Source organism: Apostichopus japonicus, chromosome 18 (genome assembly GCF_037975245.1).
Source record: "Apostichopus japonicus isolate 1M-3 chromosome 18, ASM3797524v1, whole genome shotgun sequence".
NCBI lineage: Eukaryota > Metazoa > Echinodermata > Holothuroidea > Aspidochirotida > Stichopodidae > Apostichopus > Apostichopus japonicus.
In genome coordinates, this window is record NC_092578.1 from 1 (window position 1) to 22,599 (window position 22,599).

At 44.6% G+C, this 22,599-nt stretch overlaps 1 protein-coding gene across 1 annotated transcript; it reads left to right on the top strand.

Moving 5' to 3' along the window:
- Positions 1–8,606: 8,606 nt before the first annotated feature.
- On the top strand, positions 8,607–11,426 carry LOC139959004 (uncharacterized; the record flags this gene model as incomplete). The annotated part of the gene is given in 6 exon segments (XM_071956485.1): positions 8,607–9,057; positions 9,233–9,561; positions 9,657–9,834; positions 9,962–10,108; positions 10,195–10,269; positions 10,373–11,426. Coding segments are annotated over 6 exon segments (1,332 nt in total). The 3' UTR covers positions 10,673–11,426.
- Positions 11,427–22,599: the final 11,173 nt, after the last annotated feature.

A 22,599-nucleotide genomic window follows, 5' to 3' on the forward strand; every position in this document is an offset into this window, starting at 1 on the left:
CTTGGGACGTGATGGGTCCGAACGTAACTTTTTTTTTTCGTCATTCTCACCCCCACGGGACCCCCCTGGGGGGGTTAAAAAAAAATATTTGGGGGGGTGCCAAATTTTTTTTTTTTTTTCACAACATGCGTCTGCACGAGTAGAGTGACCAGAAGCGAAAAATTTTTGAAAAAAGTTGACCGGAAGTGACCAAAAAATTATGTTATGTAATAGGTGCCTACGTCCCAAGAGGGCACTTTCACGTCCCGGGTGTCCATTTTTTGGGGTCGATCTCGGAAAGTTGGGCATCGGGAAGTCCAATATTTGGTCAAACGGTTGAACTGTTGTCACTGTACACCCACCCACACTTCCGGTCAGTTTGGGTCACATGACTTTTTATTACAGCCATAAAATGCAGTTGACTTAATATATTACCTCATTGTTTCATTTTTGAAAATGACTACCCCTAGGGTTATGGTCGAAAATCGTAAACTTTGACCTTTGACCTCCAAATTTCTTGTGGATGTTAAGGCTCAATAGGGCACTGACATATGCAAAGGGCAAGTATATGTCACTTCCGGTTAATGTGTTATAGGGGGTCAAAGGTCAAAAATGTCGTTCCTTCAAAAAAAGGTCAAAAATCGTGAGAGTGACCGATTTCCACGAAACTTGCAACGATGACCTGTGAGGTCATAAGGAATGGTTACCTGAAAAATTTCGGCCATGAGGTCATCAGGTCAAAGGTCAATCAGAGGTCAAAAATTTAGTTCATCATTTTTTATTAGTTTTTATTGGATATCATAAGTCGGACCACCGAAAATGGTCTAAAAGTTTTTTTTTGACCTAAGGTCATACCAATCCAAGATGGCTGCCACTCAAAGTTAACCCCAACCCCTAGCTTTGGCTAGGGTTAGCTTGGGGTTAGCATATTCGACTCCTGTGTGTACACGATATGGTTTTTCGGGACACAAATTGGTGTCGTGATGTAACTCGATGCGTACTATCACGTGATTATCTTAAACTTGTTTCAAGTCGTTTACTTTCTGAATGAGGGCGCTGTAAAGTTTTACCTAGGGGTCCGTTTCTGAGACGGGAGGAATAAGCTATCGACCTGTAACTCACACCGAAGACTTATCACTTGAGTCGGTACAAAATAAGTTCCGCTTTTGACCCTTTTTTATTCTGACCGGAAGTGACGTCACAAAACACAATATCATCGATTATTACAAAATTAGATATTTGATTACCTTTTGAATAGCAGCAAAAATATGTCGCGACATGTTCTATCGATTCTGTGAATTTAAAAAAATTTCATCAATGTTTGACAAAATGGCGGCCAAAATAAAATATTAATAAGATAATATTTAACAAAAGTATAAAAAAATAATCAAAGACCGGAATTAGATTAAACGACATTTATATAATCTCTAATTATTAGTTTTAACTAAATCTGAAATTTCGAGCAAATTGGGTGAATTTGAATTTTTCGCCGAAAATAGCGCCACCACCGGATGACGTCAGAAAATAAAAATCGCGCGAAATACATGAAAATATTGTTCCCGATAGTATCGGACATGCCGAATCCATTAGTGCTATTTTTGGAACGATCGAATGTTCCGTTCTTGAGATATGGGTACAGATGAGTCGAAAAGTGGGTCGATGTGACGTCACGCTACAGCAAAACCGGGCATCCGGTGGAAACGGGACATCCGGTAATTAAAGATCACAGATAGGGCTATCCATCGATTATAACTTTGCCTGATTTCCATTTGACCTAAGGTATTAAAAAAGCTGCTCGAATGTTGACGTCGGCGCTGGCGTCCTTGTTTAGGGTTATCATAGCTGCTACCGGTGAAAAACACCTATTTTGGGGGGGGACCTCAAAAACGTATAGACTATACCCCCTTCCCGAAAATTAATGCTACCGTATGAGTTGTCTACACGTAGCTACGACTCTCTTCTCCCACATAACCAAAATTCAGCTCCGTCACATACCCTCGGTGGAAAGGAAGGGGTACCGAAAAGAGGTACTTTTTTAACTTTTCAAGACAAAAACACCTATTTTTGGCGCAAGTAGAAATCATATATACAAAGAGCCTTTTCCGGTCAGATAATTACACGAAATTGACGTATGACAAAGACGAGGGTGTCTTCTACTACACGTCAAAATTTCATTTCCATGGGTACTTCAATGAGGACAGGAGGGGGGGTTGAAAAGAGGGGGTTTTCCAACTTTTGCACGTATGAAGAACACGTATTTCTATCGGGTCCTCTGGGACCCTATATCTCCCGAACGGAAGCAGGTATGGACCTGGGAGTTGCAGATTTGGACTCCTGGGCATCGATTACCCCCTGTGACGTCATTTTGACCAAATCCATTTTGGGGCAATTTCGGTAAAAACCGTAAGGGGTACCCCTTATGGTTTTTTTGGGTGGAAATAATTTTTGTCGCAAAGACGGGCAGTGTGTATCTTTTCTGATTGTTCTCGACACGCTGATCACGAATCTGAAGTTAATTTTGGAATTGGGTGTTGTGTGGGGGCATGGGGGGCCAAAAACCATTGGGAGGGGGGCACCACCCCAAGTGGGTGTCTCCATAAACGAACGAAATACACCTGTTCTGGTGCTTCTTGGGGTGCTGATGATGAATCTGAGATTATTTTGGCGGTTTGGAGACGTGGGGAGTGGTGGGGGAATTTAATGCCTTCCGGGCGTTCCATGGCGCACAATACCGAGACTCTTTTTGCTGAATTTTGGTACTTTTTCTCAAAATGCCCCCCTACCACCCCGGAAAAGAGACGCACCTACAAGTTTCATCATATTTTGGAAAGGGGACACCCTAGCGGTGGTACCCTTAATAGATGGCCGTAATCGGACCACCCCAGTAACCATGGTAACGCTCCAAAGTAGAAGGGTCGTGATTTTCCCGTACATAGTAACACTAATTATTATGACTTTTTCGGATTTTTTTCAAACTGACCCCCCTACCACCCCGGAGAAGAGACCCACCTACAGGTTTCATCCTATTTTAGAAAGGGGACACCCTAGCGGTGGTACCCCGAAAAGATGGCCGTAATCGGACCACCCCAGTAACCATGGTAACGCTCCAGAGTAGAAGAGTCGGGATTTTCCCGTACATAGTAACACTAATTATTATGGCCTTTTCGGTTTTTTTCCAAAATGACCCCCCTACCACCCCGGAGAAGAGACCCACCTACAAGTTTTATTCAAATGTGGGAAGGGGACACACTAGCGGTGACAACCTGAAAATATGGGGGAAATCGGACTGATTCCCATAACCATGGTAACGCTCAAAAGTATAAATGTCGGGATTTCGAAAAAACGTTTATAACTACTACCGGTGAAAAACACCTACTTTGGGGGAGAACCTCAAAAACGTATAGACTATACCCCCTTCCCGAAAATTAATGCTACCGTATGAGTTGTCTACACGTAGCTACGACTCTCTTCTCCCACATAACCAAAATTCAGCCCCGTCACATACCCTCGGTGGAAAGGAAGGGGTACCGAAAATAGGTATTTTTTTTAACTTTTCAAGACAAAAACACCTATTTTTGGCGCAGATAGAAATCATATATACAAAGAGCCTTTTCCGGTCATATAATTACACGAAATTGATGTATGACAATGACGAGGGTGTCTTCTACTACACGTCAAAATTTCATTTCGATGGGTACTTCAGAGAGGACAGGAGGGGGGTTGACAAGAGGGGGTTTTCCAACTTTTGCTCGTATGAAGAACACGTATTTCTATCGGGTCCTCTGGGACCCTATATCTCCCGAACGGAAGCAGGTATGGACCTGGGAGTTGCAGATTTGGACTCCTGGGCATCGATTACCCCCTGTGACGTCATTTTGACCAAATCCATTTTGGGGCAATTTCGGTAAAAACCGTAAGGGGTACCCCTTATGGTTTTTTTGGGTGAAAATAATTTTTGTCGCAAAGACGGGCAGTGTGTATCTTTTCTGATTGTTCTCGACACGCTGATCACGAATCTGAAGTTAATTTTGGAAGTGGGTGTTGTGTGGGGGCATGGGGGGCCAAAAACCATTGGGAGGGGGGCACGACCCCAAGTGGGTGTCTCCAAAAAAGAACGAAATACACCTGTTCTGGTGCTTCTTGGGGTGCTGATGATGAATCTGAGATTATTTTGGCGGTTCGTAGGCGTGGGGAGTGGTGGGGGAATTTAATACCTTCCGGGCGTCCCATGGCGCACGCTACCGAGAGTTTTTTGCTGACTGTTTGTACTTTTCCTCAAAATGACCCCCTACCACCCCGGAGAAGTGACAAACCTAAAAGTTTTATTCTAATTTTGGAAAGGGGACACCCTAGCGGTGGTACCCTTAAAAGATGGCCGTAATCGGACCACTCCAGTAACCATGGTAACGCTCCAAAGTAGAAGGGTCGTGATTTTCCCGTACATAGTAACACTAATTATTATGACTTTTTCGGATTTTTTTCAAACTGACCCCCCTACCACCCCGGAGAAGAGACCCACCTACAGGTTTCATCCTATTTTAGAAAGGGGACACCCTAGCGGTGGTACCCCGAAAAGATGGCCGTAATCGGACCACCCCAGTAACCATGGTAACGCTCCAGAGTAGAAGAGTCGGGATTTTCCCGTACATAGTAACACTAATTATTATGGCCTTTTCGGTTTTTTTCCAAAATGACCCCCCTACCACCCCGGAGAAGAGACCCACCTACAAGTTTTATTCAAATGTGGGAAGGGGACACACTAGCGGTGACAACCTGAAAATATGGGGGAAATCGGACTGATTCCCATAACCATGGTAACGCTCAAAAGTATAAATGTCGGGATTTCGAAAAAAACGTTTATAACTACTACCGGTAAAAAACACCTACTTTGGGGGAGAACCTCAAAAACGTATAGACTATACCCCCTTCCCGAAAATTAATGCTACCGTATGAGTTGTCTACACGTAGCTACGACTCTCTTCTCCCACATAACCAAAATTCAGCCCCGTCACATACCCTCGGTGGAAAGGAAGGGGTACCGAAAATAGGTATTTTTTTTAACTTTTCAAGACAAAAACACCTATTTTTGGCGCAGATAGAAATCATATATACAAAGAGCCTTTTCCGGTCATATAATTACACGAAATTGATGTATGACAATGACGAGGGTGTCTTCTACTACACGTCAAAATTTCATTTCGATGGGTACTTCAGAGAGGACAGGAGGGGGGGTTGACAAGAGGGGGTTTTCCAACTTTTGCTCGTATGAAGAACACGTATTTCTATCGGGTCCTCTGGGACCCTATATCTCCCGAACGGAAGCAGGTATGGACCTGGGAGTTGCAGATTTGGACTCCTGGGCATCGATTACCCCCTGTGACGTCATTTTGACCAAATCCATTTTGGGGCAATTTCGGTAAAAACCGTAAGGGGTACCCCTTATGGTTTTTTTGGGTGAAAATAATTTTTGTCGCAAAGACGGGCAGTGTGTATCTTTTCTGATTGTTCTCGACACGCTGATCACGAATCTGAAGTTAATTTTGGAAGTGGGTGTTGTGTGGGGGCATGGGGGGCCAAAAACCATTGGGAGGGGGGCACGACCCCAAGTGGGTGTCTCCAAAAAAGAACGAAATACACCTGTTCTGGTGCTTCTTGGGGTGCTGATGATGAATCTGAGATTATTTTGGCGGTTCGTAGGCGTGGGGAGTGGTGGGGGAATTTAATACCTTCCGGGCGTCCCATGGCGCACGCTACCGAGAGTTTTTTGCTGACTGTTTGTACTTTTCCTCAAAATGACCCCCTACCACCCCGGAGAAGTGACAAACCTAAAAGTTTTATTCTAATTTTGGAAAGGGGACACCCTAGCGGTGGTACCCTTAAAAGATGGCCGTAATCGGACCACTCCAGTAACCATGGTAACGCTCCAAAGTAGAAGGGTCGGGATTTTCCAGTACATATATAGTAACACTAATTATTATGACTTTTTTTCGGATTTTTTCAAAACTAACCCCCCTACCACCCCGGAGAAGAGACCCACCTACAAGTTTTATTCAAATGTGGGAAGGGGACACCCTAGCGGTGGTACCCCGAAAAGATGGCCGTAATCGGACCACCCCAGTAACCATGGTAACGCTCCAGAGTAGAAGAGTCGGGATTTTCCCGTACATAGTAACACTAATTATTATGACCTATTCGGATTTTTTCCTAACTGACCCCCCTATCACCCGGAGAAGAGACCCACTCACAAGTTTTATTCAAATGTGGGAAGGGGACACCCTAGCGGTGGTACCCCGAAAAGATGGTCAAAATCGGACCACCCCAGTAACCATGGTAACGCTCGAAAGTAGAAGGGTCGTGATTTTCCCGTACATAGTAACACTGATTATTTTGACTTTTTCGGATTTTTTCCAAAATGACCCCCCCACCACCCCGGAGGAGGGACGCACCTACAAGTTTATTTTATTTTGGAAAGGGGAAACCCTAGCGGTGATAACCTGAAAATATGGGGGAAATCGGACTGATTCCCATAACCATGGTAACGCTCAAAAGTATAAATGTCGGGATTTCGAAAAAACGTTTATAACTACTACCGGTGAAAAACACCTACTTTGGGGGGGACCTCAAAAACCTATAGACTATACCCCCTTCCCGAAAATTAATGCTACCGTATGAGTTGTCTACACGTAGCTACGACTCTCTTCTCCCACATAACCAAAATTCAGCCCCGTCACATACCCTCGGTGGAAAGGAAGGGGTACCGAAAATAGGTATTTTTTTTAACTTTTCAAGACAAAAACACCTATTTTTGGCGCAGATAGAAATCATATATACAAAGTGCCTTTTCCGGTCATATAATTACACGAAATTGATGTATGACAATGACGAGGGTGTCTTCTACTACACGTCAAAATTTCATTTCGATGGGTACTTCAGAGAGGACAGGAGGGGGGGTTGAAAAGAGGGGGTTTTCCAACTTTTGCACGTATGAAGAACACGTATTTCTATCGGGTCCTCTGGGACCCTATATCTCCCGAGCGGAAGCAGGTATGGACCTGGGAGTTGCAGATTTGGACTCCTGGGCATCGATTACCCCCTGTGACGTCATTTTGACCAAATCCATTTTGGGGCAATTTCGGTAAAAACCGTAAGGGGTACCCCTTATGATTTTTTTGGGTGAAAATAATTTTTGTCGCAATGACGGGCAATGTGTATCTTATCTAGTAGTTCTTGACACGCTGATCACGAATCTGAAGTTTAATTTTGCATAGCAGGTTTCTCCTGGGTATGTGGAGCCAAAAATCCCCGTGGGGGTGGGGATGGGGACGGGATTGTTACCAAAAAGCTCGAACCATACCTAGTCTGGTACTTCGTGAGGCTCTGATTCAGAATCTGAGGTCTATTTTGGCATATCAGGTGTGGTCCACCGATAACAAATGACACTTTTGACACTTGACAATTTGTTGTGGTTTAAATTATGTCCATACCAGGCTACCGTGCACGCCAGCAAGTCTGGATGATACAGAAAAAAACACTCGCAGTAAAACACATTACCGTTTCCTCAATCAGACAAGATATCGAGAAATTAGGTATGTACTAGTAGATTTCAGAATATAGATCCTTTATTAACGATTTTAATGCAGGTTTATCGTTACGTTCAGTTTTAGTTAAGAAAGAAGTGTTAGGTTTAGAGCCTAGTCGTCTCCTAACACGCGAGGTCATTAACCAGTAACGTGGTAAAATAACAACGCTAACACGTTCATGAAATCTACGGAGCAGTTTAAGAACCATTTGGATCACCGTTTCTTACATATTAGGGAAAAGTTACAGATTTGAATCGTTCCATTTTTTTTCTTTCTACACAGCATGTCAGATTCATCAGAGGAGGAGAATGGGGCTAGGGCAAACCTAGAAAAATGGAGACCCGCCCGAAAAGAATGCCATTTGTGTCATTCAATGTATGTCAAATTGCCTCGACATTTGAGGGAAAAGCACAAAATTAAGGACCCTCGCAGAGAGATGGCCGACTTTAAAAGAAGGGAGAAAGCGGGGCGAGCTTTTCTGAAGCAGACAAACCCCATCGAATGCCCGATATGTTTAGAGCTTTTCGGTGATCTGCGAAAGCACCTCTACAGGATGCATGACGAAAAAACCAAGAGGGAGAGGTCAAGGATGTGGAAGAAATGTAACGATCTTCCAATGACATCCTCATCTTCATCGGATGAAGAAGAACCGGCCCCCCAAAAAAGGAAGCGAAAGAGAGAGACGCCCGCAGTAATTGATGAATCCTCGTCATCATCAGCCTCCGAACACGACATCGAGGGGGAGAGAAGCAATGAGAAAAAAAAGGCTCCAACCCCTAAAATGGCAAAGAATAAGGAAAAGGTGCAGGAGGAGGAGGAAGAGGAAGAGTTTCGGGAAGAGGAAGAGACAGGGCAGGAACAGGAGTCGGAAAGTGATGAAGTGTTGGAGATGCAACAGGAGGAGGAGGAACGTCAGGAAGAGGTTGAGGAGGAGGAGGAGGAGGAGGAGGAGGAGCATGAGGAGGAGGAGGAAGAGCAGGAGGAGGAGGAGGACGAGGAGGACGAGGAGAACGAGGAGGAGGACGAGGAGCACGAGGAGGAGGACGAGTACGAGGAGGGAGAGACGGACAGGGTGATAAAGGACCAAACCTTCATCAAAAACCAGTGTAAAGCGTACAGGAAATGGCTCCAAAGCCGTGAAGGAGGGTCACTCGATCTGGAAAATTCCGCCGAACTGGTTCGTAAGATAACACGTATGGACCAGTACGGCGACGGCACCATCGAACAGTTCATTACAAGAGGTCAAATTAACCGCCTGTTCGCTGAAATGCCAAGCGATCGGGGGCAACAACCGGGGACCGTCGCCGCTTACATCTCGGCATATTTAAAATTTCTCAAGTGGCTGTTACTTGAGACGAAGATTGCGCCTGTACATTTCCAAGAGGCAAGTAATTGCCTCTCTGGGATAAAGACCTCAGTCTACAAACAGCGTAAGCAGAGAGAGGGGAGATTAGAGGCCGAGGCAGACGAGCTGCTCATAGACAGCCAAGATATCGACGTAAGTTATATAAGAGGGGAAAATATTAATGCGAGTTTTGGGTCTCTCGAAGTGGACAACTGAGTTCATAAAAATTCATTGTTCGTTATGTCATTTACTTCGATGTACTCGATCTCTAACAATCGATTTCAAATTAATTTTACTCATATTTCACCGTATCTATATTATTTCACAGACATTCAATCGCTCACAATACAAAAAAAATCTGAGGCAAAAATTGAGAAGGACCGACAGACAGGGCAAAATAGACCAGCAGACGCACGATGACATAAGAAACTACCTGATGCTTGAGGTGGTACTAGCAAACAGGCAAAGGGCATCGGCAGTAGCTAACATGACGGTGGAGAATCAGATCAGGGCTAGGAAGCAAAGAAACTCAGAAGGAGAGGATATGTGGACGATGCTGGTCTCCGACCACAAGACGGTGACTACCTACGGCGCCGCAACCCTAGCATTGAACACAGAGCTGTTTACCGACCTCACCTTTTACATCGAAGAGATAAGGTAAACTTCTCTCCTATTGTAATATGTCATCGGCACCCCATTAGCTAGCTTCGTAACAAAGTGATAACCCTGACTTTTTCTCACTTTACCAACAGAGGAAGAATGCCCCCAAATCAGTGGGAGACGGTCTTCGGGCCAATGTGGCTGGTCTACTGGTCAGGAGAGCCGATACAGTCCAAGAGAGTTACTCGTCTCATTAGCTCATCCTGGCTTAACGCCGGACTGAAGAGTCAAATTTCCACTACATTATTGCGGAAAACTATAGTGTCTAAGGTAAGAAAATACTTGTTAATGAAGATAGTGAACGATATATTGAGAGTAAGCGTGTTTGTCGTTTCTCTCTTAGCGTTAACATTCTAAACCGGTGTAAATTACTTCATATGTTTTTCATTTTTTTCAGTGCTTCGAAGAACAACCGTCAGCACTGAAAACTCTGGCCAGCCACATGACGCATACTGAAAAGGTACAGCAAAAATATTACCTGGTCAGTCAAAAAAGACAAAATGCTGTAGAAACTGCTGGGGTGATCAGGAGCGTCACTGAGAAGGTAAGAGTTGTAAAATAAGATTGAGTCTTGAATCATACAGGAAATAATCAAATGTATTAACGGTTTCTTTCTTTGTTATCATACAGAGCAAGACCCCTACAGTTGGACTTAAGCAACCGGAAAGGTATCTGAAGGGAGCAACTCTGGCAAAAACTGACAAGGTAAATAACCATTCATCAGAAACTGCAATAAGGAAGAGGGATCGGATGTCTTATGATCTTCTGTTTTATGAATATCTGTTTTTCTCTGTTCTTTGTCTTGCAGAACGAGGACAAAGAATCAACGACAAGCGACGGCACTGCGAGTACTTCGAGTCAAATGTGGTCGGGGATCCGACACCGAAAACGACAGAACCCGACAGAATGGACCGACAGCGACGACTTTCTTCTTCGACTGACTTTTGACGACTTTTTTGCAAACAAAACCACACCGACGACCGACCAAGTACAACAGAAATTGGACCGACACCAGACGACAAAGGCTGCTTTTCTAAAAAAATTAACCCTCGAACAAATAAGGCAGAAATTAACTTACAAAATTAATAAGTTAATTAAACGTACATGATTTGTTTTGAAATAGCATGGGAAGGGGAGGGGGTGAGGGAGTTACACTTTGTTATGTTTTTCAAGCTTTTGCATGTGGGGGGGGGAGGGGGAGTTAAAGGTTGAGAGGTTTTTAAGTTTATCGTATTATAATAAAGTAAGCAACCACAACATTCCTGTCTCTGTCTTCTTTCCCATTCTGTACAAGTGGACACTCGGGACCTCGGCATGTTCTTTTAAAAATCCAAAACCATATGCCCAGGAATGTTTGAAACATACTCATTTAAAATGATAGTTTTGAAAAGAGGATACCCAACAGGCGATGCCCTGAAGAGATTGGTCTGATCTGACAACCGCAGTTGCGATAGTAACGCTCCTAAGTTGAAAAGTCGGCTGTTAACCATATATGATAACACTATTACCGCTGAAAAACACCTATTTTTTAGGGGGCCTCCGAAACATATAGACTATACCCCCTTCCCTAGTATTAATGCTACCGTGTGAGTTGTCTGCAAGTAGCTATGACTCTTTTCTCCCCAATATCAAAAATTCAGCCCTGTCACATACCCTCAGTGGAAAGGAAGGGGTACCCAAAAGAGTAACTTTTTTAAACTTTTTAAGACAAAAACACCTATTTTGGACCAAATAAAAATCATATAGACGAAAAGCTTTTTCCGACCAGATAATTACACGAAATTGGTGTAGGAGAAAGACAAGGGTTTCATATACTCCACGTCAAACTGTAATGTCGATGGGTACTTCAGAGAAGACAGGAGGGGGGGGGGGGTCAAAAATAGCGGGAATTCCCGATTTTGCACGTATGAAGAACAGGTAGCCTACTTCTATCGGGTCCTCTGGGACCCTATATCTCCCGAACGGAAGCAGGTATGGACCTGGGAGTTGCAGATTTGGACTCCTGGGCATCGATTACCCCCTGTGACGTCATTTTGATCAAATCCATTTTTGGGCAATTTCGGTAAAAACCGTAAGGGGTACCCCCTTATGGTTTTTTTGGGTGAAAATAATTTTTGTTGCAAAGACGGGCAGTGTGTATCTTTTCTGGTTGTTCTCGACACGCTGAACACGATTTTGAAGTTAATTTTGGAATTAGGCGTTGTGTGGGGGCATGGGGGGCCAAAAACCATTGGGAGGGGGGCACGACCCCAAGTGGGTGTCTCCAAAAAAGAACGAAATACACCTGTTCTGGTGCTTCTTGTGGTGCTGATGATGAATCTGAGATTATTTTGGCGGTTCGTAGGCGTGGGGAGTGGTGGGGGAATTTAATACCTTCCGGGCGTCCCATGGCGCACGCTACCGAGAGTTTTTTGCTGACTGTTTGTACTTTTCCTCAAAATGACCCCCCTACCACCCCGGAGAAGTGACAAACCTAAAAGTTTTATTCTAATTTTGGAAAGGGGACACCCTAGCGGTGGTACCCTTAAAAGATGGCCGTAATCGGACCACTCCAGTAACCATGGTAACGCTCCAAAGTAGAAGGGTCGTGATTTTCCCGTACATAGTAACACTAATTATTATGACTTTTTCGGATTTTTTTCAATCTGACCCCCTACCACCCCGGAGAAGAGACCCACCTACAGGTTTCATCCTATTTTAGAAAGGGGACACCCTAGCGGTGGTACCCCGAAAAGATGGCCGTAATCGGACCACCCCAGTAACCATGGTAACGCTCCAGAGTAGAAGAGTCGGGATTTTCCCGTACATAGTAACACTAATTATTATGGCCTTTTCGGTTTTTTTCCAAAATGACCCCCCTACCACCCCGGAGAAGAGACCCACCTACAAGTTTTATTCAAATGTGGGAAGGGGACACACTAGCGGTGACAACCTGAAAATATGGGGGAAATCGGACTGATTCACATAACCATGGTAACGCTCAAAAGTATAAATGTCGGGATTTCGAAAAAAACGTTTATAACTACTACCGGTGAAAAACACCTACTTTGGGGGAGAACCTCAAAAACGTATAGACTATACCCCCTTCCCGAAAATTAATGCTACCGTATGAGTTGTCTACACGTAGCTACGACTCTTGTCTCCCACATAGCCAAAATTCAGCTAGGTCACATACCCTCGGTGGAAAGGAAGGGGTACCGAAAAGAGGTACTTTTTTAACTTTTCAAGACAAAAACACCTATTTTTGGCGCAAGTAGAAATCATATAGACAAAGAGCCTTTTCCGGTCAGATAATTACACGAAATTGACGTATGACAAAAACGAGGGTGTCTTCTACTACACGTCAAAATTTCATTTCAATGGGTACTTCAATGAGGACAGGAGGGGGGTTGAAAAGAGGGGGTTTTCCAACTTTTGCACGTATGAAGAACACGTATTTCTATCGGGTCCTCTGGGACCCTATATCTCCCGAACGGAAGCAGGTATGGACCTGGGAGTTGCAGATTTGGACTCCTGGGCATCGATTACCCCCTGTGACGTCATTTTGATCAAATCCATTTTTGGGCAATTTCGGTAAAAACCGTAAGGGGTACCCCTTATGGTTTTTTGGGGTGAAAATAATTTTTGTCGCAAAGACGGGCAGTGTGTATCTTTTCTGGTTGTTCTCGACACGCTGAACACGATTTTGAAGTTAATTTTGGAATTAGGCGTTGTGTGGGGGCATGGGGGGCCAAAAACCATTGGGAGGGGGGCACGACCCCAAGTGGGTGTCTCCAAAAAAGAACGAAATACACCTGTTCTGGTGCTTCTTGGGGTGCTGATGATGAATCTGAGATTATTTTGGCGGTTCGTAGGCGTGGGGAGTGGTGGGGGAATTTAATACCTTCCGGGCGTCCCATGGCGCACGCTACCGAGAGTTTTTTGCTGACTGTTTGTACTTTTCCTCAAAATGACCCCCCTACCACCCCGGAGAAGTGACAAACCTAAAAGTTTTATTCTAATTTTGGAAAGGGGACACCCTAGCGGTGGTACCCTTAAAAGATGGCCGTAATCGGACCACTCCAGTAACCATGGTAACGCTCCAAAGTAGAAGGGTCGTGATTTTCCCGTACATAGTAACACTAATTATTATGACTTTTTCGGATTTTTTTCAATCTGACCCCCTACCACCCCGGAGAAGAGACCCACCTACAGGTTTCATCCTATTTTAGAAAGGGGACACCCTAGCGGTGGTACCCCGAAAAGATGGCCGTAATCGGACCACCCCAGTAACCATGGTAACGCTCCAGAGTAGAAGAGTCGGGATTTTCCCGTACATAGTAACACTAATTATTATGGCCTTTTCGGTTTTTTTCCAAAATGACCCCCCTACCACCCCGGAGAAGAGACCCACCTACAAGTTTTATTCAAATGTGGGAAGGGGACACACTAGCGGTGGTACCCCGAAAAGATGGTCAAAATCGGACCACCCCAGTAACCATGGTAACGCTCGAAAGTAGAAGGGTCGTGATTTTCCCGTACATAGTAACACTGATTATTTTGACTTTTTCGGATTTTTTCCAAAATGACCCCCCCACCACCCCGGAGGAGGGACGCACCTACAAGTTTATTTTATTTTGGAAAGGGGAAACCCTAGTGGTGATAACCTGAAAATATGGGGGAAATCGGACTGATTCCCATAACCATGGTAACGCTCAAAAGTATAAATGTCGGGATTTCGAAAAAACACCTACTTTGGGGGGGACCTCAAAAACGTATAGACTATACCCCCTTCCCGAAAATTAATGCTACCGTATGAGTTGTCTACACGTAGCTACGACTCTCTTCTCCCACATAACCAAAATTCAGCCCCGTCACATACCCTCGGTGGAAAGGAAGGGGTACCGAAGAGAGGTACTTTTTTTAACTTTTCAAGACAAAAACACCTATTTTGGGCGCAGATAGAAATCATATATACAAAGAGCCTTTTCCGGTCATATAATTACACGAAATTGATGTATGACAATGACGAGGGTGTCTTCTACTACACGTCAAAATTTCATTTCGATGGGTACTTCAGAGAGGACAGGAGGGGGGGTTGAAAAGAGGGGGTTTTCCAACTTTTGCACTTATGAAGAACACGTATTTCTATCGGGTCCTCTGGGACCCTATATCTCCCGAACGGAAGCAGGTATGGACCTGGGAGTTGCAGATTTGGACTCCTGGGCATCGATTACCCCCTCAGACGTCATTTTGACCAAATCCATTTTGGGGCAATTTCGGTAAAAACCGTAAGGGGTACCCCTTATGGTTTTTTGGGGTGAAAATAATTTTTGTCGCAAAGACGGGCAGTGTGTATCTTTTCTGATTGTTCTCGACACGCTGATCACGAATCTGAAGTTAATTTTGGAATTGGGTGTTGTGTGGGGGCATGGGGGGCCAAAAACCATTGGGAGGGGGGCACCACCCCAAGTGGGTGTCTCCATAAACGAACGAAATACACCTGTTCTGGTGCTTCTTGGGGTGCTGATGATGAATCTGAGATTATTTTGGCGGTTTGGAGACGTGGGGAGTGGTGGGGGAATTTAATGCCTTCCGGGCGTTCCATGGCGCACGCTACCGAGACTCTTTTTGCTGAATGTTGGTACTTTTTCTCAAAATGCCCCCCTACCACCCCGGAAAAGAGACGCACCTAGGAGTTTCATCATATTTTGGAAAGGGGACACCCTAGCGGTGGTACCCTCAAAACAGGGCCGTAATCGGACCACCCCAGTAACCATGGTAACGCTCAAGAGTAGAAGGGACGGGATTTTCCCGTACATAGTAACACTAAGTAACACTAATTATTATGACCTCTTCGGATTTTTTCCAAAATGACCCCTCACCACCCCGGAGAAGAGACGCGCACCTACAAGTTTCATCCTATTTTGGAAAGGGGACACCCTAGCGGTGGTACCCTGAAAGGATGGCCGTAGTCGGACCACCACAGTAACCATGGTAACGCTCCAAAGTAGAAGGGTCGGGATTTTCAAAAACGTATATAGCAAATTATTATGCCTTTTCAGATTTTGTTTCGAAATGACCCCCTATCACCCAGGAATGAGAAGCACCTACAAGTTTAATCCTATTTTGGAAAGGGGACACCCTAGCGGTGGTACCCTGAAAGGATGGCCGTAATCGGACCACCACAGTAACCATGGTAACGCTCCAAAGTAGAAGGGTCGGGATTTTCCCGTACGTAGTAATACTAATTATTATGACCGTTTTAGACTTTTTTTCAAAATTACCCCCCTACCACCCCGGGAAAGAGACGCACCTACAAGTTTTATCCTATTTCGGACAGGTGACACCCTAGCGGTGGTACCCTGAAAAGATGGGGGAAATCGGACTGACCCAGTAACCATGGTAACGCTCCAAAGTATAAAAGTCGGTATTTTCCCGTACATAGAGTAATTTAGTGTTAGGCAGATCGGTTAATGAATTTTAATTAATTAACCGAATATGCAAATGAGCTGAAATTTTTATGACGTCATCAATAGGATGTAACGGAAGGGTAAAAAAAGTTTGAAGATGCCCCCCCAAGTTTTGCACTGGGGGTGGGGTCCCCAACCCCAAAAATTCACCCCCCTCAAATTTTTACCAAAATGACGCCAATTTGTCGAAGGGGTGCAGGGGTATCTAAAAGTATGAATTACGACACCCCCACCCCCGGGGAAGTATTTTTTTTATAATATTTTGTCACGTCCCGACTGTCCATTTTCTTCACGTCCCGATTGGGCACTTTCACGTCCCGATTGGGCACTTTCACGTCCCGACAGGGCATTCTCACGTCCCGATAGGGCATTCTCACGTCCCGATAGGGCATTTTGACGTCCCGATAGGGCATTTTGTACTTAGAAATTTTTTCACGTCCCGACTGGGCATTTTCACGTCCCGACTGGGCATTTTGACGTCCCGACTGGGCATTCTGACGTCCCGACTGGGCATTCTGACGTCCCAAGTGGGCATTGGTCTGAACCCTAACCCTAACCCTAACCCTAACCCTAACCCTAACCCTAACCCTAACCCTAACCCTAATTAGGACCAATGCCCACTTGGGACGTCAAAATGCCCTCTTGGGACGTGATGGTCCCGAACGTAACTTTTTTTTTTCGTCATTCTCACCCCCCCGGGACCCCCCTGGGGGGGTCAAAAAAAAATATTTGGGGGGGTGCCAAAAAATTTTTTTTATTTCACAACATGCGTCTGCACGAGTAGAGTGACCGGAAGCGAAAAATTTTTGAAAAAAGTTGACCGGAAGTGACCAAAAAATTATGTTATGTAATAGGTGCCTACGTCCCAAGTGGGCACTTTCACGTCCCGGGTGTCCATTTTTTGGGGTCGATCTCGGAAAGTTGGGCATCGGGAAGTCCAATATTTGGTCAAAGGGTTGAACTGTTGTCACTGTACACCCACCCACACTTCCGGTCAGTTTGGGTCACATGACTTTTTATTACAGCCATAAAATGCAGTTGACTTAATATATTACCTTACTGTTTCATTTTTGAAAATGACTACCCCTAGGGTTATGGTCGAAAATCGTAAACTTTGACCTTTGACCTCCAAATTTCTTGTGGATGTTAAGGCTCAATAGGGCACTGACATATGCAAAGGGCAAGTATATGTCACTTCCGGTTAATGTGTTATAGGGGGTCAAAGGTCAAAAATGTCGTTCCTTCAAAAAAAGGTCAAAAATCGTGAGAGTGACCGATTTCCACGAAACTTGCAACGATGACCTGTGAGGTCATAAGGAATGGTCACCTGAAAAATTTCGGCCATGAGGTCATCGGGTCAAAGGTCAATCAGAGGTCAAAAATTTAGTTCATCATTTTTTATTAGTTTTTATTGGATATCATAAGTCGGACCACCGAAAATGGTCAAAAAGTTTTTTTTTGACCTAAGGTCATACCAATCCAAGATGGCTGCCACTCAAAGTTAACCCCAACCCCTAGCTTTGGCTAGGGTTAGCTTGGGGTTAGCATATTCGACTCCTGTGTGTACACGATATGGTTTTTCGGGACACAAATTGGTGTCGTGATGTAACTCGATGCGTACTATCACGTGATTATCTTAAACTTGTTTCAAGTCGTTTACTTTCTGAATGAGGGCGCTTTAAAGTTTTACCTAGGGGTCCGTTTCCGAGACGGGAGGAATCAGCTATCGACCTGTAACTCACACCGAAGACTTATCACTTTAGTCTGTACAAAATAAGTTCCGCTTTTGACCCTTTTTTATTCTGACCGGAAGTGACGTTACAAAACACATTATCATCGATTATTACAAAATTAGATATTTGATTACCTTTTAAATAGCAGCAAAAATATGTCGCGACATGTTCTATCGATTCTGTGAATTTAAAAAGTTTTCATCAATGTTTGACAAAATGGCGGCCAAAATAAAATATTAATAAGATAATATTTAACAAAAGTATAAAAAAATAATCAAAGACCGGAATTAGATTAAACGACGTTTATATAATCTCTAATTATTAGTTTTAACTAAATCTGAAATTTCGAGCAAATTGGGTGAATTTGAATTTTTCGCAGAAAATAGCGCCACCACCGGATGACGTCAGAAAATAAAAATCGCGCGAAATACATGAAAATATTGTTCCCGATAGTATCGGACATGCCGAATCCATTAGTGCTATTTTTGGAACGATCGAATGTTCCGTTCTTGAGATATGGGTACAGATGAGTCGAAAAGTGGGTCGATGTGACGTCACGCTACAGCAAAACCGGGCATCCGGTGGAAACGGGACATCCGGTAATTAAAGATCACAGATAGGGCTATCCATCGATTATAACTTTGCCTGATTTCCATTTGACCTAAGGTATTAAAAAAGCTGCTCGAATGTTGACGTCGGCGCTGGCGTCCTTGTTCAGGGTTATCATAGCTGCTACCGGTGAAAAACACCTATTTTTGGGGGGACCTCAAAAACGTATAGACTATACCCCCTTCCCGAAAATTAATGCTACCGTATGAGTTGTCTACACGTAGCTACGACTCTTGTCTCCCACATAGCCAAAATTCAGCCCCGTCACATACCCTCGGTGGAAAGGAAGGGGTACCGAAAAGAGGTACTTTTTTTAACTTTTCAAGACAAAAACACCTATTTTTGGCGCAAGTAGAAATCATATAGACAAAGAGCTTTTCCGGTCAGATAATTACACGAAAGTGACGTATGACAAAGACGAGGGTGTCTTCTACTACACGTCAAAATTTCATTTCCATGGGTACTTCAATGAGGACAGGAGGGGGGGTTGAAAAGAGGGGGTTTTCCAACTTTTGCACGTATGAAGAACACGTATTTCTATCGGGTCCTCTGGGACCCTATATCTCCCGAACGGAAGCAGGTATGGACATGGGAGTTGCAGATTTGGACTCCTGGGCATCGATTACCCCCTGTGACGTCATTTTGACCAAATCCATTTTGGGGCAATTTCGGTAAAAACCGTAAGGGGTACCCCTTATGGTTTTTTTGGGTGAAAATAATTTTTGTCGCAAAGACGGGCAGTGTGTATCTTTTCTGATTGTTCTCGACACGCTGATCACGAATCTGAAGTTAATTTTGGAATTGGGTGTTGTGTGGGGGCATGGGGGGCCAAAAACCATTGGGAGGGGGGCACCACCCCAAGTGGGTGTCTCCATAAACGAACGAAATACACCTGTTCTGGTGCTTCTTGGGGTGCTGATGATGAATCTGAGATTATTTTGGCGGTTTGGAGACGTGGGGAGTGGTGGGGGAATTTAATGCCTTCCGGGCGTTCCATGGCGCACAATACTGAGACTTCTTTTGCTGAATGTTGGTACTTTTTCTCAAAATGCCCCCCTACCACCCCGGAAAAGAGACGCACCTACAAGTTTCATCATATTTTGGAAAGGGGACACCCTAGCGGTGGTACCCTTAATAGATGGCCGTAATCGGACCACCCCAGTAACCATGGTAACGCTCCAAAGTAGAAGGGTCGGGATTTTCCAGTACATAGTAACACTAATTATTATGACTTTTTTTCGGATTTTTTCAAAACTAACCCCCCTACCACCCCGGAGAAGAGACCCACCTACAAGTTTTATTCAAATGTGGTAAGGGGACACCCTAGCGGTGGTACCCCGAAAAGATGGCCGTAATAGGACCACCCCAGTAACCATGGTAACGCTCCAGAGTAGAAGAGTCGGGATTTTCCCGTACATAGTAACACTAATTATTTTGACTTTTTCGGATTTTTTCCAAACTGACCCCCCTATCACCCGGGGAAGAGACCCACTCACAAGTTTTATTCAAATGTGGGAAGGGGACACCCTAGCGGTGGTACCCCGAAAAGATGGTCAAAATCGGACCACCCCAGTAACCATGGTAACGCTCCAGAGTAGAAGAGTCGGGATTTTCCCGTACATAGTAACACTAATTATTATGGCCTTTTCGGTTTTTTTCCAAAATGACCCCCCTACCACCCCGGAGAAGAGACCCACCTACAAGTTTTATTCAAATGTGGGAAGGGGACACACTAGCGGTGACAACCTGAAAATATGGGGGAAATCGGACTGATTCCCATAACCATGGTAACGCTCAAAAGTATAAATGTCGGGATTTCGAAAAAACGTTTATAACTACTACCGGTGAAAAACACCTACTTTGGGGGAGAACCTCAAAAACGTATAGACTATACCCCCTTCCCGAAAATTAATGCTACCGTATGAGTTGTCTACACGTAGCTACGACTCTTGTCTCCCACATAGCCAAAATTCAGCTCCGTCACATACCCTCGGTGGAAAGGAAGGGGTACCGAAAAGAGGTACTTTTTTAACTTTTCAAGACAAAAACACCTATTTTTGGCGCAGATAGAAATCATATATACAAAGAGCCTTTTCCGGTCAGATAATTACACGAAATTGACGTATGACAAAGACGAGGGTGTCTTCTACTACACGTCAAAATTTCATTTCCATGGGTACTTCAATGAGGACAGGAGGGGGGGTTGAAAAGAGGGGGTTTTCCAACTTTTGCACGTATGAAGAACACGTATTTCTATCGGGTCCTCTGGGACCCTATATCTCCCGAACGGAAGCAGGTATGGACCTGGGAGTTGCAGATTTGGACTCCTGGGCATCGATTATCCCCTGTGACGTCATTTTGACCAAATCCATTTTGGGGCAATTTCGGTAAAAACCGTAAGGGGTACCCCTTATGGTTTTTTTGGGTGGAAATAATTTTTGTTGCAAAGACGGGCAGTGTGTATCTTTTCTGATTGTTCTCGACACGCTGATCACGAATCTGAAGTTAATTTTGGAATTGGGTGTTGTGTGGGGGCATGGGGGGCCAAAAACCATTGGGAGGGGGGCACCACCCCAAGTGGGTGTCTCCATAAACGAACGAAATACACCTGTTCTGGTGCTTCTTGGGGTGCTGATGATGAATCTGAGATTATTTTGGCGGTTTGGAGACGTGGGGAGTGGTGGGGGAATTTAATGCCTTCCGGGCGTCCCATGGCGCACGCTACCGAGAGTTTTTTGCTGACTGTTTGTACTTTACCTCAAAATGACCCCCCTACCACCCCGGAGAAGTGACAAACCTAAAAGTTTTATTCTAATTTTGGAAAGGGGACACCCTAGCGGTGGTACCCTTAAAAGATGGCCGTAATCGGACCACTCCAGTAACCATGGTAACGCTCCAAAGTAGAAGGGTCGTGATTTTCCCGTACATAGTAACACTAATTATTATGACTTTTTCGGATTTTTTTCAAACTGACCCCCCTACCACCCCGGAGAAGAGACCCACCTACAGGTTTCATCCTATTTTAGAAAGGGGACACCCTAGCGGTGGTACCCCGAAAAGATGGCCGTAATCGGACCACCCCAGTAACCATGGTAACGCTCCAGAGTAGAAGAGTCGGGATTTTCCCGTACATAGTAACACTAATTATTATGGCCTTTTCGGTTTTTTTCCAAAATGACCCCCCTACCACCCCGGAGAAGAGACCCACCTACAAGTTTTATTCAAATGTGGGAAGGGGACACACTAGCGGTGACAACCTGAAAATATGGGGGAAATCGGACTGATTCCCATAACCATGGTAACGCTCAAAAGTATAAATGTCGGGATTTCGAAAAAACGTTTATAACTACTACCGGTGAAAAACACCTACTTTGGGGGGACCTCAAAAACGTATAGACTATACCCCCTTCCCGAAAATTAATGCTACCGTATGAGTTGTCTACACGTAGCTACGACTCTCTTCTCCCACATAACCAAAATTCAGCCCCGTCACATACCCTCGGTGGAAAGGAAGGGGTACCGAAAATAGGTATTTTTTTTAACTTTTCAAGACAAAAACACCTATTTTTGGCGCAGATAGAAATCATATATACAAAGAGCCTTTTCCGGTCATATAATTACACGAAATTGATGTATGACAATGACGAGGGTGTCTTCTACTACACGTCAAAATTTCATTTCCATGGGTACTTCAATGAGGACAGGAGGGGGGGGTTGAAAAGAGGGGGTTTTCCAACTTTTGCACGTATGAAGAACACGTATTTCTATCGGGTCCTCTGGGACCCTATATCTCCCGAACGGAAGCAGGTATGGACCTGGGAGTTGCAGATTTGGACTCCTGGGCATCGATTATCCCCTGTGACGTCATTTTGACCAAATCCATTTTGGGGCAATTTCGGTAAAAACCGTAAGGGGTACCCCTTATGGTTTTTTTGGGTGGAAATAATTTTTGTTGCAAAGACGGGCAGTGTGTATCTTTTCTGATTGTTCTCGACACGCTGATCACGAATCTGAAGTTAATTTTGGAATTGGGTGTTGTGTGGGGGCATGGGGGGCCAAAAACCATTGGGAGGGGGGCACCACCCCAAGTGGGTGTCTCCATAAACGAACGAAATACACCTGTTCTGGTGCTTCTTGGGGTGCTGATGATGAATCTGAGATTATTTTGGCGGTTTGGAGACGTGGGGAGTGGTGGGGGAATTTAATGCCTTCCGGGCGTCCCATGGCGCACGCTACCGAGA